Source organism: Eublepharis macularius, chromosome 12, assembly GCF_028583425.1.
Source record: "Eublepharis macularius isolate TG4126 chromosome 12, MPM_Emac_v1.0, whole genome shotgun sequence".
NCBI lineage: Eukaryota > Metazoa > Chordata > Lepidosauria > Squamata > Eublepharidae > Eublepharis > Eublepharis macularius.
This window is the reverse complement of record NC_072801.1, coordinates 16,550,389-16,568,827: the sequence shown is the minus strand read 5'-3', so window position 1 is coordinate 16,568,827 and position 18,439 is coordinate 16,550,389. Positions and strand designations below refer to the sequence as shown.

General features: G+C 43.5%; 1 protein-coding gene across 1 annotated transcript in view; it reads left to right on the top strand.

Annotated features, from left to right (window-relative positions):
* MRTFB (myocardin related transcription factor B) overlaps positions 1 to 17,728 on the top strand; it is a 95,593-nt gene extending 77,865 nt beyond the window's left edge. Inside the window, exons 10-15 of the mRNA XM_054995058.1 lie at positions 1,061 to 2,071; positions 10,228 to 10,374; positions 11,797 to 11,952; positions 12,398 to 12,535; positions 14,472 to 14,532; positions 15,313 to 17,728. Coding sequence (XP_054851033.1) covers positions 1,061 to 2,071; positions 10,228 to 10,374; positions 11,797 to 11,952; positions 12,398 to 12,535; positions 14,472 to 14,532; positions 15,313 to 15,848 — 2,049 coding nt within the window. The 3' untranslated portion in view covers positions 15,849 to 17,728. The remainder of the gene's footprint in view (positions 1 to 1,060; positions 2,072 to 10,227; positions 10,375 to 11,796; positions 11,953 to 12,397; positions 12,536 to 14,471; positions 14,533 to 15,312) is intronic.
* Positions 17,729 to 18,439: the final 711 nt, after the last annotated feature.

Genomic DNA, 18,439 nt, shown 5'->3' with positions numbered 1-18,439 from the left:
AAATGAATTTTGTAAACATTCTTATTATTAATTTAACCTTTTTATTGTTTATATAAAATAAAATCACCAGTAAGCATAGCATGAGAGAACATCTGTCTGTCTGTCACTCTGTCACTGCTCATATGGCTATTGCCTTAAGCAGAAATTAAAGGGGAAGAACCTTACTTAATATTATTTGTCTGATGTTTAATTATTGCCCCTATATATTTTGCCACAGAAAGAGTAATGGAATCATTTGTATCCAATAATAACCATATCACCTGCGCTCTTATATTAGGTAGTTTCATATTTTTAAGTTCAGGGATGATTAAGCTAAGCATGAGAGAACATAAACTATCTTTAAAATCTCAAAGCCAGCAGCCAAACAACTGTATTTTTAAAAATTCATAAAGCAACATAAAAACAGGAGTAAAAGAAGCTGAACAGAATGACTGCAGTGATTGGGAACAAACTGTGAGTCAGTTTGGTGTAGAGGTTAAGAGTGTGGGACTCTAATCTGAAGAACCAGGTTTGATTCCCCACTCCTTCACTTGAAGTCAGCTGGGTGACCTTGGGTCAGTCACAGCTCTCTTGGAGCTCTCTCAGCCCCACTCACCTCACAGGGTGATTGCTGTGGGGACAATAATAACATACTTTGTAAACCGCTCTGAGTGGGTGTTAAGTTGTCCTGAAGGGCGGTATATAAATCGAATGATGTTGTTATTATTAATTGTTCAGTTTGAATCACTGGTCTTTTATTAAATAATATTCTAGTTGCTACAAAAATCCTCTATGCCCAAAAATGTAGATATATCTAATACAATAGAAAACAAATTCTTCCTCCGAAACGGAATATAAATGAAACACTTTGCCTTCCCTTTGGAGCGTCGTAAGGTCTCCTATGTAGGCACAAGCATTTGTCCGTGAACGGCAGTGCCAGGGATGTCTCAGCACATGCAAAGGAGGATACATAACAGGTGGCAGTGAATGTGAGAGCCTTGTGTATGTATTGGAGCTGGCAGGGTTCGTGGAAGCCAGTTGGCTAGCTTAATTTTTCATTTTCTTTTTTTTTTAATATCAGGTAGCTGAACTGAAAATGGAACTAAAGCTAAGGGGATTGCCCGTGTCTGGAACTAAAATGGATCTTATTGAGCGTTTGAAACCCTACCAGGATCTTAATAATAATTCCATCAGCACAAGCAACGCACCAAACACAACAACGTCTGCTAACAGTATAAGTAATCCTGGGGAAGTAGCTGCCATATTCCCTGCCAGTACATTAAATAAGCCAGCAGCTACTTCTGTTCCCTGCTTTTCTTCAGAAACCTCATCTGTCGGAACTAGCAGCAAATCAACGTATATGGAGTGCCTCAATTCCCCTCTGCCTATTTCCCCATCTCCTTCAGAGCAATCGAACCTCAGCACTGACGATGCTAACATGGCAGACACTTTGACCGAGATCATGACCTTGATGTCACCACCGCAGCTTCCAAACACGTCGCCTACAAATGAAGATCGCCACCTTAGCGGAAGCACGCCGTGCACAGAGCTTGCGGCAGCGGAAAAGGACCGCAGGCTTAAAGAAAAAGAGAAGCAAATTGAAGAGCTCAAGAAAAAACTGGAACAGGAGCAGAAGCTCGTGGAAGTGCTGAAAATGCAGCTTGAAGTAGAGAAAAGGGGTCACCAGCAGCCCTCGCAAGCCCCCACCAGTTTAGCACCCATTTTGAATCAGAAGCATGCCGGCCCTGTCATCAAAGAGGAAGGCGCTTTAGCAGATTGTTCTGACGGAAGACGGTCACTCTCTGAAGCCAGCCCATCTTTAGGACAACCCACTTTGGTGGGGGTCCAGAATCTCATTGCCAAAAAAGCTCTTGTTATCAAGCAGGAGGTTCCTTTGGCCAAAGCGGAACCCCAGAATATCATATCACAGTTTTATGTAAGCTCACAGAGGCAGCCTCAGACAGCCATGGTGGCTCAGCCTCAGACTCTACTTACTGCACAAGGAACAGCGCAGCTGCTTCTGCCGCTTTCTCTCCAAGGTCCAAATCCAGCCGCTTCAGTGCAGCTCCCCGTGGGCAATGTCCAGGTACAGGTAGGAAAGATTTCCTGCCCACTTTGGGTTACTGGAGCCATTTGGAATATAGGTAATTTCTGCACAACTTTCGAACTGGCTATTTATGAATTCAGAGGCTGTAAAAAATACCATTTTAAAAATTGTATGGACCAACAAAAGAACAAAAAACTATCTTGTAAAAGATCAAGATCCGAATCCAGTAGCTCCTTAAAGACCAACAAGATTTCCAAAGTAGAAGTTTTTGAGATTCAAACTCCCTTTGTCAGATACCATGGAGCATTCACTTTAGGAAGCTTACACCCTGGAAATCTTCCTGGTCTTTAGGTGCTTGCTCTTCTTCTGTAGACCAGCATTGGCTACCCACCAGAAACTAACTTGGGATGCTGGAGATTAATGAAAGCATTTTTACTTGGTAAATAAGCAGCCAGGGGAGGCCATTTGAATCAGGGCTGCAGCATGAGAGGGAAAGTCCCTTTCCCTCTCCACTTTTTCCCAACCTCATATGGTCCTCCATAGCAGGAGACCATACTGGGAACATATATGTTTCCTCCAGCAGGGTAAACAGGAGCTTTGGGAAGAAGTTTGAGGTCAGGGAAGTAGTGTTGGGGGAAAGAGGTTTTTGAAAAAACTCCCTAGATTCAAATATGGGGCTGCTGTTTACTAGGGAGGCGCGTTCAAAATCCAGTTTGAACATGTCCTGTTCCATACCCTCAGAGGAGCAACTGATCTGAAATAAGGTACCTCTGGTTTTGTTAGGGAATTGTATATAGGACACATCTGAATGTTCTTTTTGGTGCCTGTGCTACATTTGGATCTGCGGACTGCTTTTTACTTTTTGTTGTCAAAGGCTGATGAGGGTTAAGAAAACAGCAAGGGAAGAGAGTAACAGAAAATCCTATAGCGAGGGAAATTTATATGTGCAGAGATTAATATAGGAGGAGATATTTTACACCTGCAAGTTCACACATTTTAAAGTAATTGTGCATTCTTGTAATTTGGAAAACTCAAGCATATATTTTTGAACTTTCTCAATAAATCCTAGCTGACCTGGAGTTGGAACAGATGAGTTCAGGCCGGTAATTAGGTGAGAAGGATTATTATAAATTTGCTAGGTTTTACTAAAGCCCTCGCCCACTAACTTTTCTCAAGGATTATGAGGAATAAGACAGGTTGAACACATGCAGATGCCAGGCCAATAGAACTTCCTGTGTGATTGTATAAGAAAAGGTTCACAATTTTGTCTGCAATGCTTTTCTCATCATCTTACGCTATTGGTCAAATATCGAATGCTCATTTTGAATGCAGAAGGTCAGAGGGTCAGTCTTGGCATTTCCAGTCAAAAGGGTCTTTTACTAGCAGGCCCCAGAAAGACCTTTTCAGAAGGCTTCGGAGAGCCACTGCCATTCCAGGCACATAGAACTGGACAAGAGGGATCTGTGATCTGCCCGGGCACTGTGGCACCATCAGATACTTCATTTGCCAGGCTAAGGGACAAAACAGAATGACATGGCACATTCCTTTGCATTTATAAGCCACAAGCCACCTACACATGCCAGATTGCTTAATAAGGTGTTACTTGAAACCCCATAGTATGGAGATTAAGCAGGTGAGATTATAGTTAACGAAAGTGGTTGATTAACTGTGCAACTCAAATTCTAAGATCAGCCTTTTATGCTCAGCTGGTGAGCCATGGCTTCATTGTCCATCTTCCTGTGCAGTCCCACATGAGACTACTGCACATGTGTAGGACTGCCAATCGGCAAGGTTCTAAAACTAAAAAAAACGCTAAGGGTGCACGTCTCCCTAGTGCACATGTGTGGTATTTCCTGCCATACATGCCAATGGGAGGTGGCGCCCCCTTACCCTCCGTTTCTTTTTTGCCACCAGGCAGGAAGGTTCTTACGACTCGTCGCTTCTACCTAGAGAAAGTGAAAGAAAGTTAAGTTTCATGATGGCTGATAAAGCACTGTTCAAACGCTGCCCTATATGCGCGACTAAGATGACAAAAAAAGGTGGGTACTCCGTTTGTCTCGAATGTTTGGGAGAAGAACACAATGTCCAATCTTGTGAGCATTGCCACAAATTCACCCCAAAAGCTTGAGCTGAAAGAGCTACAAGGCTGAAAGTGCTCCTCTGGGAGAGGGCCATGAAAGCCTCAGATGTACCAAAAACAGTGTTCCCATCAGTGGGTAGTGGAGATCGAGTGGCTAACCCCATTCAACCATCGAGGCTGAAGACCGGATCCCTTACTCAGATCTGACCCCGGTCAGCTCAGTCTGTCAAGTTGGATCCGATGGTCTCAGATCCGTCTCGAGGCTGACAAAGACACTGAACTCTAGAAACGCAGAGCCTCACTGAAGTGCCCCAGATCCGACACTGATTATCGGCTTCACCTTCCAGATTAGATCCGACCTCGGCTCCAACAACAAAGCCAGAAGAGACGCTCCGAGTCAACTAGTGTTCGACCTCCAAAACCGAAGAAGTTGGATCTGACTGTCATTCAAGATCTGAATGCCTCAGATCCGAAGACTTCAGAGTCAGGAGTCATGCACCTCATTAGAGCAACACCAGAAGAGATGAGGCAGGAGATCCCTGACTTTGTTGAACTTCCAAGGAAGAAGGTGAAGGTCAAGACAAAGAATCGGGAGAGACAAGAGCAGGCAGAGAGCATTGCGTTGGAGAGACCTTGCACCCCATCCTTTCATTCAAGATCTGCTTCATACCACTCCTCGGCTGAGGAGGGTGAAATCAATGAGAGGTTTCCCACAGATCCTCTTTGGCCCATGAATGCAGAGACTGGCAACATTACCATTAGCCTAAGTATGGACTCGCCCTGGGTGACCTCTGTAGAAGTCGGTCTGTTGCGTCTACTCTCAGAAGCCCAGAACGGCTAGGATTTAGGATGCAGGATGAGATCTCATATTCATCCATACCCTATCTGCCCTCAGAGCCTGACAAGGGGAGGAGCCCCAGCACTCCATCTGGCCCCTCACCAGATGAAGTGATGATGGGAATGGGCCAAGTTTCACCTATAGACAACTATGGCCTATATACTGAACAAATAATTAGGATGGCACGGTCACTTGAAATTGAGATCTCGGCGGTAGACCTTAAACTGAAAGACAAGGCTCTGCAATACCTGTACTCAGGGAACACTACCTATGTCACCTTTTCTATTGAAGGCTTTGCAGAGATTATTAACTCCATCTGCGAGAAGCATCATCTCATGCCACAGCCAAAACATCAGAGGGTCTGTACAAGACTAGGGAGGACGTTTGCCCCTTCCTATTCTGTCACCCACCTCCATGATCACTGGTGACTGAAGAGATGCAGGCAAGACAACGGCAGGGTTCCCACTTGACACCTTCTGACAAAGAGAGTAGAAAACTGGATACTCTTAGCAGAAAACTCTACTCGTCATCAGCCCTTAATATCAAGATAGCGAATTACATGGTGATCATGGGAGCCTACCAGGCCTTCTTATGGAACCGTATGTCGACATTAATTGACAAACTACCGGAAGACCAACAAATCCTAGCCAAAGTGATTTCAGAGGAAGCCTTAAAGCTTTCTAGACAGCAAATTAATGCAGGACAAAGCTCTGTGGACACATCTGCTAGATCCCTGGCCTCATCAGTAGTTCTTAGGAGGCATGCCTGGTTGAGGACAACCATGCTACCAATTGAGACGAGAGCCAAAATAGAAGACCTTCCATTTGAGGGGCAAACTTTATTCTCTGCTAAAACAGATGAATACCTCTCTCAGAAGAGAAAAGACAGACAAATGGCCTGGTCATACGGCACACTTCTTCCTAAGCAAAAATCTGCCCAAAGATATCCATATCGACCCCAGGCCAAGCAGTACAGATCGACTTTACAAGGCCAAGCAGTACAGATACCAACCGTATCCCCAGTACTCCCAGTTCCGTCAATCACAACCACAGCAGAGTCAGTATCAGTGAAGACAATCAAATAATAGGTTGCAGCAGTCACAGAATGTGCCAATGGGCAAAGAATTTTCTAATCAGCAAAACCAATTCTGACTAGGCATTGAACAGCCGGCCGTATTCGGAGACAGGCTAGCCAAATTACATACTGCCTAGGCTGAGATTACCACCCATGTGTGAGTGTTAAAGATTATCAGATTTGGTTATAAAATTGAGTTCTTCTGTTAACCCTGTTCATTAGTCTCCTGATTTTTCCCTAAATGTTTCCTCAAATAAACTACAAGGGGAATTAATGGAGTTACAAAACAAAGGAGCCATACAGGCTGTCCTTAAGAGGGAGTCCTTATATGGGTTTTACTCTAAAATGTTTCTAGTAGACAAGGACAGGGGTATTAGACCCATATTGGACCTAAGATGTCTTATCAAGTTTATTCACACTCAGAATGGTAATGCTAAGTATGGTGTTACAATTGCTCCCCCCTAATACCTGGTTCACTGTCTTGGATTTAAAGGATGCATATTTTCATATTTCCATACATCCTTCTCATAGGAAAATTCTGAGATGCATTTGTAATGGGAAAACTTTTCAGTACCAGGTCTTACCATTTGGCCTCTCTACAGCCCCCAGAGTCTTTACAAAATGTATGGCGGTAATGGTGGCTCATTTGAGGAAATGGGGATGTTCAGTTTACCCATGCTTAGACGATTGGCTGTTATCAGCGCCATCAAGTGACACCCTGCAACAGCATTTAAAGTTGATGGTCGACACTTGCAATAGACAGGGTTTGGTGGTCAACTTTAAGAAATCTATGTTCCTGCCATCTCAAAGAGTACAATTCATAGGAGCTATCTTAGATAGTGTGGCCAATAGAAGCTTTCTACCCCTAGAGAGAGCAAACAGAATCAAGAATTTAATAAGACAGATCACCTGCTGTCGTTTTCCATCGGCATTGACCATCCAAACTGTTCTGGGTTTAGTGGCTGCCACCACTGTGGTGACACCCCTGGCCAGATTACATATACGTAAGCTACAGCTTTGGTTCTTATCAATCCACGATTTTGAATACCAGTGCCAGGATAAAAGATACACTATTCCAATAGCTGTTCATAGGTCCCTAGAACAGTGGACTAGAGTGAACACTTGTTAGCAAGAATTGAATTTGGGTCCCCAGACTTCGAGGTGACCATATCCACTGATGTTTCCACTATGGGTTGGAGGGTGCAGTGTGGTTCACCCATGGGACCCATGGGAGATGGCTTAAGAACAAACAAGAACTACACATTAACGTTCTTGAACTAAGAGCTATTCGTTATGCCCTTACTGCTTTTGCAGGTACCATAAAGCAGAAGATGATCCAGGTGCTAACTGACAACTTACTGCTATATTTTACAAGCAGGGAGGCACCGCATCCAGACAATTGTGTGAAGAAGCAGTACTCATTTGGAATTGGACAGTATGACAGGGAATGTCCATTCACAGTGCACATACCAGGTACCACAAATGTGGTAGCGGACATGTTGAGCAGATTAAACACAGAACCATGAGTGGTCCCTGAAGGATGCATATCTAGAACCAGTCTTCTGGAAATGGGGACACCTAGAGGTGGACTTATTTGCGAGTGGAAGGAAACCAAAAAACCCTGAGTTTTTGCTCAAAAGGTGGTGTAGACCAGAAGCTCCTTGGGGACGTGTTCCAGCTATCTTGGAAGGGACACCTCTTTTACGCTTTTCCACCCATACCCCTGATTTCCAAGACAATCAGCAAAATACAGAGGGACAAGCCAGATATAATATTGATAACACCTTACTGGCCTGGACAATCATGGTTCCAACACATAATGCAGTTATCCCAGGGCTCACTGTTTCATTTCAGATCAGAGCCAGACCTCCTATCTCACAGGGGAGTATGGTATCACGACCTACCCAGACTGAAATTAACGGCCTGGCAAAAAGGGGGTCAGAGAGACATTCAGACAAAGTAACAGAGGTCCTTAATTCTAGGTGAGAGAATACCAGAAAATCCTATGATTTCAAATGGAACAGGTTCAGTACATGGGCCTGGATCCCCTTGACTGTCCTTTAGCGCAAGTGTTAGAATTTTTACTGACTCTCAAAGACAAAGTCCTCTCTAACTCTTTGATTAAAGTTTACTTAGCAGCCATTTTGGCTTTCCACCCTAGAATAGATGGGAAAACTGTTTTTTCATATCATATTTCTAAGTCGTTTCTCAGAGGATTGCAAAATTTATTCCCACCAGTCAAAGAGATCGTACCACAACAGTCCCTACTAGAGATGGGCTCAAACCAGAAAAAAACCAAACCATGCAGTTTGTGGTTCGTCACATTTCACGAACCATGAACTTTCATGAACCTGTCCCTGTTCGTGAACCAGTTCGTTTGGTTCGTGAAAACATCACATCCAGGTCAGCGAATCGTCACTTCCGGGCCAGCTGAAGGTCACTTCCAGGTCAGCAGAAGGTCTGCAGGAAGTTCATCCCCTGTCAACAGAAGGTCTGCAGGAAGTTCATCCCTAGGAAACTGATTGATCAGTGCCAGGCTGTCTGCAGTGACGAACCAAAAAACGAACCAGCCTAAAGTTTATGGCAGTTCATCAGAAATGGGCTCTGATGAACCACCGGTTCACGAACTGGCCCAGGTCATCACGAACTTTGGTTCAGATTTCGGTTCATGCCCATCTCTAGTCCCTACAATTAGTATTAGTTAAACTTACATTACCACCGTTTGAGCCAATAGCTACTTCTTCCCTAAAACACTTATCGTTGAAGGTATCCTTTCTAGTGGCCATCAGTTCTACCAGAAGGATGAATGAATTAGTGGCTCTCAGATCAGATCCTCCCTTCCTTAAGGTACACCAGAATAAGGTAGTGCTAAGACCGTGCACCAGGTTTAGACCCAAGATTGCAAGTTCCTTTCATTTAGCTCAGGACATAGTTCTCCCAGTGTTCTTCCCCACACCTACTACAAACTCTGAGAGAGAGTGTTACACACCCTTGATGTGTGGAGAGCGATCCTGTTTTACTTGGATCGCACGTCTTCATTCAGGAAGGACATACAATTCTGTGTGTTATGCGCGTCCTAGAAATAATAACAACAACATTTGATTTATATACTGCCCTTCAGGACAACTTAATGCCCACTCAGAGTGGTTTACAAAGTATGTCATTATTATCCCCACAACAATAATCACCCTGTGAGGTGGGTGGGGCTGAGAGAGCTCCAGAGAACTGTGACTAGCCCAAGGTCAACCAGCTGGCTTCAAGTGGAGGAGTGGAGAATCAAACCTGGCTCTCCAGATTAGAGTCCCGCACTCTTAACCACTACACCAAACTGGTTCTGAAAGGGAAGAGCAGCCACCATTCAGTCTATAGAAAGATGGGAGACGTTAGTGATTAAGACCTGCTATTGAAAGACCTGTCCTTTGGAGGTGAGAGCACATTCGACAAGATCTCAGGCGGCTTCAGCAGCCTGGATGAGGGGAGTACCCATCCGTGACATCTGCAGTGCAGCAACCTGGTCATCTTTGGATACATTCACTAAGCACTACACCCTGGATGTGATGGAGAGAAAAGAAGCAGCAATAGGACAGGCTGTACTCCATTCACTCTTCCAATGAGGACACACCTGCCTCCAGAGTAAGGAGCTTGCTCCCATGTGGGACTGCACATGAAGATGGACAATGAAAACAGAGTTGCACTTACCATAACAGTTGTTCATTGATATCTTCTGTGCAAGCACACATACCCCCCTCCTGCCTCGCTGTGCCTGGTGACTCAGGGGAACTGGAAGTAAGGGGGGGCCGCCTCCCAGTGGCATGCACGGTGGGAAACGCCACGCATGCACACTAGGGAGATGTGTGCCCCCTAGCAGTTTTGTTCGCTTTAGAACCTTGCCAATTGGCAAGCCTGTGCATGCACAGTCCCATGTGTGCCTGCACAGAAGACATTGATGAACAACAGTTACGGTAAGTGCAACTCTGTTTTATTAGGGTCTGCTGTGACATCAGCGATGCTAAGCCTGTAGCAGCTAGAGTGGCCATGTTCCCCACTCACTAATAGATCACTATCACAGGTTGTGGGGCTGTGAACATGCTAACATGTGAAAAAGTTGATTGAGCTAGTCCTGGATTTCATACACTGTGACTTTCTGGAGGTCTTGGAAGGCACTGCTTCTGTCTCCTATGAAATCAAGCCATTCTCTCCCTCCCTTAGGCTCAACCACAACCAGGAATTCCAAGTGTGGCACAAATATCAGCTTCTTCCAGCTTGGTCCAGAAAATGCCGCAGATGCATACTTCACCCCCCAAACCAAACAGTCCCCCACAGCATGTACTTGGTCAGACCTCACAGAACCGAAAGGTTGGTGAATAATCACAGGAGTCATTGAAATAATTTAATGTCATGCCTATGTGGCTTATAAATTTACCCACCTGTTCCATAAGTATGTGATTTTCTGTTAAGTAGGACAACCTGTGGAATTGGCTGCCAAACTTAGTATTGTGCTCCTTTGTCCTGCCAATTAGGTTTAGGTTGGAGTTTCCATATGAGAATATCGGGAACAGGCATGACCATTGGCCTGAATGGAAGTGCCTCTGTATCTCACCTTAGGAAACCAACAGCTCCTTTTCACCCACACACTAGCACACAGCTGTGCTCTGCCTACTGAGATCATCCACACACACGGGCCCATGGGCATAGGGGTCTCTTGGATGCCCCGAGATGCCCCATAGAGGGACCCTTTGCTTAGCCTGAAGCACACACACAAACCCCATCAGACACACACATGCATGGCAATGCCCCATACTTAATAAATTTTGGGAAGATGTTTTGCAACAAATGGAACAAATAATGAATTACAAAATATTGTTAAAACCTCAGATAATTCTCTTAGACTTATCGCAAGATATTAAAATTCCAGCAACAAGACGAGATCTGATAAATAGCCTGTTAGTGGTAGCAAAGACTTTGATAGCCTCACATTGGAACAAACATACACTCCCTTCAATAAATCAATGGTATACAAAGGTATAGGATCCATTTATTGTTGAAAAAATAACAAACAACTTACAATAGAATACTATATTTACAGACACAACACGATTTTATAACAAATGGTGGCCCTTTTTCAAATTCAACAACAAAAAAGATCTGCAACCTCCAAATCGCCTATATCAAAACATTTTTAATTCATAGACGTCACTAAATATAGGCGCAATGTCATATATCTGTGTAACTAAACCAATGGTTAATTAATGACATGAGTTCTGTACCGAATTTAACTTATTAGTAGAAATGCATATAGTTATCTTAGTTGATAGTGTTGTGGAAAATATCTTATAGCGTATGTTGCTATCCTCATTGGTATATATCATATGTATTTATAATTGTTGTGTTTGAATAAAAAATTATTTAAAAAAAAAGACACACGCATGCATTGCTATGGGACACGGCAGTTGCTGTTAAGCCAATGCTAAAGGGGTTGATTTTGATGACTGAGTCTGGTAATGACCATTTGTCAATTTAACACTTCCGATCAAGGGCAGAGTCCCTCACCACAACAAATATCATCTGTGAGAGCTCAAAGCAGCCTTTTTTCCATCATGGTTGCTCATCTTTTGAGACTTTTCAAAAGCTGGAAAGCCATTTGGATTCTTTCCAGACTTTTAAAAAAGACTTATTGTAGTAATCACTGATGCTATTAGAAGCCATTGTGTTATCATTGTTATATAAACTTTTATTTAAAATATATATAACAGGTTTAAACAAATACTGTTTTTACAGGTATTTTCTTCTACCTCACCAAATGCCGTGTTCTCCTATCAAAACCAGTCTCTGGCAACCCTACAGCAGCCTTTGTTCAATCAGGCCTCAAGTGCCGCAGTTCACTCAGGAAGCCAGGTCCCTTTGGTGCAGAACGGACCCAGCACTCCTCAGAAGGTATTTCTCTGCTCTACCAACTGTGTCGCGCTGCAGAGGGGGTTGATCCGTTCCAGTTTTAAGCAAGGGGCCAATCATGTACAGGAACGTTTCCGGGGGCACTTCGCAATATTCAGGCTGTATCATAGAATCCTCTAGAATATTAGAGAAGACAGTGGCATCACACTTCTTGACAAGAACTTTGTGATCTCAAGAGTGTTCAAGATAAGGTGGGATCCAGACCCAATTCACCATGAATCCAGAATGCTGCTGCCTATAGAACGTTTGCTTAGCCAGAAATAATTGCTTTACCTGCATCTTTCTGCTAGATTGAGGGTAGGGGAGATGGTAAAGTGCGTTCTTGTTCTAAAGGCCAAGATGGCGTTCTGAACCTCTGTAGGGGATGCCTTTTAAGGCCCATTTGCTGCCATGTTGTGTTGCTTATAGTTGCTGTCTGTTCACATAGCCTGCCTCCCCATCTGAGCCCCAGCAGTACGGTGGACAGCAGCCTCTGTTCAGCCCTTCAGTAACCAAGGCAAAAGATCCCCCACGCTATGAAGAAGCCATCAAGCAGACTCGCAGCGCTCAGGCTTCTCAACGAGAGGTAGGGCGCGTGCCAAAAAGTAACAAGTGATGCGTTTACCCATATTCGGTAGAATAATCATGTTCTTGGTTTTTTGCCTCATTACCTGTTGGAGCAGCTAGCCGGAGGTGAAGGATGACGTATCCCCCTACGTTTTTCTACCTCAGCAGCTTCTCCCACAGAACTCCTCCTCTCTCTTGAATTTCCTGTCCCTTTTAACAGGCTGTGCTTTTCTAAACTGTGCTGCATCCTAAATTTATTTACACCTTCTAACACTTGGCAGCCTGCTGACTCTCTCCCATTCATTTCAAGATCACGTAATGTAATGTAATGCCACGAACTGAGTGAAACTGAAACAAAATAGCACAGCTCTCTGCCTCCTGCAGTGAACCAAGGTGGCTACATTAGCTGCCTGTCGGGGTCTTTGTTGTTCAGGGAGGCTTCTCGTGCAGTGCAGTCGGCTCTGAGTCCTGTGACATGCTCCTTTGGTGCATGATGTAAAAGCCATTTATCCTGTTTCTCTGTCACGTGTTTTTGTTACCCTTCTTCCCCCAGGACAACAGGCATGACTCTCCATACTTGCACGTTGTCCTCGCAAACAACCTTGTGAAGGCAGGTTGGGCTGAGAGAACCGACTGGCCCAGGGTTACCCAGTCAGGGCTTCTGGGCACTGGGGGGATTGGAACCTCGGTCTCCAGTCTTGCCATGCCACCTGCTTGCTCTGTTAAAACTACAAGAAACAATACCGGGAATATACAGTCAACGAAATTTTGGATTTTGGTAACAATATATTAGTGCAAAGTGTGCAAAAGTGCAAAGTGTCCACAATAAATACAATTTCATACAAAGTAATAAATATATAATAAATACAAGGTAACAGTTATACAAGGCAACAGTTGTTTGTCCGTGGTTTTGTAACGTTCATAGAAAAGTGTCTGGGTGAGAGCTGCAGTAGAGCCTTCTTAGGAATGTAGGCAGAGAGTCCCACAGGGAAGGGTGACCACAATCCAGATCAAATGGCACATCAATATTTTCATTTGATCTGGATTGTGGTCACCCTTCCCTGTGGGACTCTCTGCCTACATTCCTAAGAAGACTCTACTGCAGCTCTCACCCAGACGCTTTTCTATGAACGTTACAAAACCACGGACAAACAACTGTTGCCTTGTATAACTGTTACCTTGTATTTACTATATATTTATTACTTTGTATGAAATTGTATTTATTGTGGACACTTTCCACTTTTGCACACTTTGCGCTAATATATTGTTACAAAAATCCAAAATTTCTTTGACTGTATATTCCCGGTATTGTTTCTTGTAGCCTTTGACTACCCAGGGTTTCCCTGCTTTGTTCCTGCTCTGTTTAAGCTGGCAATGGAGTCAGGGTTTTAGCTTGCTTTGATTAAGGTGTTGGTTTTGTATTTTGAAATGGATTTGAAATGCTAATAAAAGAGCAAATACTGTGTGAGGAACTAGATACATGAACAGTTGTTTCACAGGATGTACTTGTTTGGTGATTTCTGCCTGCCAGGCAAAATAGTACATTCCTACCATGCTGCCATTATGTAGTACACTTTAATTGCATAGTTGTGAGCTAAGAACTTACTGGGAGAGGTCGCAAATTCACTTGATTGGATTGTACCTTTTTGAAACACATTGCAAAACTGCCAAATCTTGCCAGGTGTTCACCTGAATGAATTGAAACCTGCACCCAATTCGGTTCTTTGAAGGAGTCCTCCCGCAAGTGACATGGTGCCCTTCTGCTGTCTAGAACCAGCGGGATCTTGAATGTTGGCCCCATTCTTAATACAAAGAGAAGGAATGCTGCAGCCACACAAACGCATTCCCTGCTGTGACCCCGACACACCACTGAACCAGAAAATGGATCTTCTTTCGCAGTTGCAGGTAGGGTTTGTGTGATGAGAGTCAATAAAGAAGAATTCTCTGTGTTACAGATTTCCAGTGCACACAGCCAGCAGATGGACGACCTCTTTGATATCCTCATTAAGAGCGGAGGTAAGTCAGAGAATCAAAAAAAAAAAGCACCAAAAGAAAAAACGTGTGCCCAAGAAAGAAAGTCCTGTTTCAGCATCGCCTGGAGCAAGGGTTGCCATCAGAATCACAGGGAGGGCAATTACAGAATCAACTATTACCTATTGTCAGGTGAATAAGTTAACACCTGTTTTTGAATTCTTCATTACACAGCATAGAAAGGAAGCTAAATCTCACTGCAGTGTTGACTGCGCAAATAAGCTTTAGCTGCATCCTTTGGACAGCATGCTCATCCCAAACCCTTTAATGCGTTGGACACGTTTATGACAGCACGTTAACCAGCAGAGATTTGCCATGTGTTTTATTGAGCCCAACTAGTCCACTTGGAATCCACTGGGTTGAAGAGAGATCTTATTGCCTCCAGGCAGTGCAACAGGTCTGTGTACCTAAGCTGCTCTAAGTCCTGTTAAAAGAGCCTTATGGCAGTTCGCTGCAAGGAGAAAATGGTTGGCTCTTTGATGAGGGACTAGCCATGTGCAGTGTAGACTGTGGAATGTGTGTCTTTAACCACACCTGACCCAATTATCTGATTGGTGGCGCTAAGGAGGTTTGATAACTTCCTTGTATTACACAAGGCACAATTAATTGCTTAGCAATCATTCACCATTTCTAAAATTAATGTAAATTCTACTTGCCTTAATGAAGCAATGCACCAGAATGAGCAAGTTAACTTTGTTCTGTACCAGTTATGTTAGAAATAAAATTCCTTACTAATCTACATGTTGTTTCCTTTCTTGCAAACAGAGATTTCCCTGCCTACCAAGGAAGAATCTTCCCTGATTTCCAAAATGAGACCAGTCACCGCCAGTATCACCACAATGCCGGTGAATACAGTGGTGTCTCGCCCACCCCCGCAAGTCCAAATGGCCCCTCCCCTCTCCATAGAATCAATAAGCAATTTCTCTGTATGTCTGGAGAACCAGCTGGAAGCTCTCTTGGAAGGAACTTTACCTTCAGGGAACGAAATGCCTCCGATGACAAATAGTAATGAGGACAGAGAATCTTTCTCTCTCATTGAAGACCTTCAAAATGACCTCCTTAATCATTCGGGCATACTAGATCATTCACAATCACCTATGGAAACATCTGATTCACAGTTCACTACTACAGGTTCCTGTTTATCTCTTGATCTTCCAGACACAAATTTAGACAACATGGAATGGCTAGACATTACCATGCCAAACACTTCGTCGGGATTAACTCCTCTGAGCGCAACCGCTCCGAGTATGTTTTCGGCAGACTTCCTCGATGCCCAAGACTTGCAGTTGCATTGGGACTAACCGAAATGGCAAAGCATCCTGGACTGTGGTTTTTAAAAGATCTATTTACAGTACAGGTCCATCGTTTCATTCCCCTTAGGTTTGGGAATTATCTTTTAAACGATCTTTAGGGACGAAATTTTTTGTTTAATATAAAAAGTGCTTCTAGATAGCAAGGACAAAAGTGTTTGAGAATGTTCCTCTAAGATGAAAGCATAAGAAAGAAGGTTTTGTGGCCTTCTGAATGATTTATCACTGGCAAGCAGTTAAGAGAAATTAGAAGAAAGAAAAATAGTTTGTAGCAAGGACAGCAAAGAGTGTTTGAGTGAAGGCTTAATAACATTGCACCTGATTGTTCCTGTGGACAGCCTGAGCCAAGCTTAAAATGCATTTTTGATAGGGCTGGCTGAGTCAACTGATGGGATTTTTAGGCAGAGTTTAAACTGACTGCATTTTGGAACACTTCCTGACTTTTTAAAGAAAATCCCTCACAAGCCCATGTGTTTGCTTCATATGCTTTTAGTTTCAAATCTCAGTCTAATACATCAGAATGTGTCTGGGGGAAATAAAGGAAGTGCAGTGGCATACACCAAAAATGCACAATGGGCCATGTGTTTTGGAAACAGGAAATATTTGGGAAATGCTCATTTTACTCCTGGGTGACTAAGTATTTTCAGACCATTGTGTGTATATTTGCAAACCAATTGTTCTTCTCTTCATTTAGACAGGATTTCCTCCTAAGATCTAGACAGATAGCTTATATAATTTTATCTGAATATCACTTTGGGAGGTAGGGTCTGCAGCACCTGTTTTCCTCTCAGACCTCTGAATTTTTCACTTTTAAAAATATTTTAAATGAACAGTATAAATGACAGGTGCTCCTTCTCCCTGATGTAATGAGGTTTGGCGTACCTAAAAAAATACTGTAAGTCAGGATTCTGTCAAACATATCTGTGTGGTGCTAGGAATTCTGTAAGACCTGTAAAAGTGGCCATATACAAAGATTGGACCACTATTGTCTCTCCTAATTGCATTTTAGCTGAAGATGCTAGGAACTGAACCGAACAGCTCCAGTGCACTCTCTTCCCAAAGATTATCAGAGCCCATTCTTTCTTTGAGGAGAAGGGAGAAGAAGAGATCTTAGGTTGCAGAAGTAAACATACGGCCTACCTTTGCTTTCAAGCTTTCTATTTCTCTGCATTAGCAGTATTTTTTTTTCCAGAACCATGGTCTCCTCTCAGTCTAGATGCAACAAAATTATTTAATGCTCAGAATCATAGGCCGTGATGATGATTATTTTAGACTGTTGCTGTTGACCAACAGTCTTAGGGTGTTTGGGACTTTGTTTAAAAAAAAAGTTGTATCTTTGAATCCCATTGAGTTGGCATTAAAAGCATGAATTGGCAGTGACAAATCTGAATCAATCCAATTCGTATCTGTGTAGCTTGGCAATTACTCAGTTAGGATGTAGCATCTTTGAGCAAAAGTGGGGGAGTGCTCCAATACAGAGTCAAAGCAGAGCAGAAAAAAGACGGTGCGGTGGGGGGAAAGTTTTTCATAATGTTTCACTCAAAGAAACCAACATGTTTTGCATGCCGCTTCGTCAGCGGAGGCAGGCAATGGCAAACCACCTCTGTTTATCTCTTGCCTTGAAAACCCATGGGCTGCAACTTGACAGCACTTTACACACTGTCGGTGCAGTCCTAAGCAGAGTTACTCCAGAGTTGATTTCAATGGGCTTAGACTGGAGGAACTCTGCTTAGGATTGCACTGTGTCTTTGCAGTTAGTTTACTCTTAAACAGGGATTTTTTTCTGGGAAAAGAGGTGGTGGAACTCAGTGGGTTGACCTTGAAGAAAATGGTCACATGGCTGGTGGCCCTGCCCCCTGATCTCCAGACAGAGGGGAGTTGAGATTGCCCTCGGAGGGCAATCTCAACTCCCCTCTGTCTGGAGATCAGGGGGCAGGGCCACCAGCCATGTGACCATTTTCAAGAGGTTCCGGAACTCCGTTCCACTGCGTTCCCGCTGAAAAAAATCCCTGCTCTTAAAGCTACCATGGTGAAGCTGCCAATTCAGAAAGTACCGTTTCCTTTTGGAGTTGACACGGGGAGCTTTAACATTTACAGAAAAGGTGTTAGCATCAGAGTAGCTTCACGTTAAAAAAGAAATCTACTGTGAGGCCCACGACTGGGAGAATGTCTTCTTGCCACTTTCTCTTGATGCCGCCGTAATGATAGCGGGGGTGGAATGTGTTGTATATTTAGCCAGCAGACACAGCAATTTGTATTAAATGCGTTAAGTTTTTGTTACTTTGGCATTTAGCTTGGCACCAATGTACCGGTACATTTAAAGGGAAAGAGAATGCATATCTTCAACTTCACCGTTCCACTTGTCTGTCCTGTGAGAGAGAGGGAGAGAGAGATAGAATAGACCAAAGAGGATACTTGTGAGACAGGAACCTGCCGGGTAGAAATAAAGCTGAAATTCTGTCCTTTTTTTTTTTTTTTTTTAGCTCTCATTGTTCTTAGGGCAGAACTCAAATCCAAAGAGAAAGGCCATGTCAATGCATGCAGGGCCATGTGGTAAAGCACACTACTGGAAAAGCTAGCTC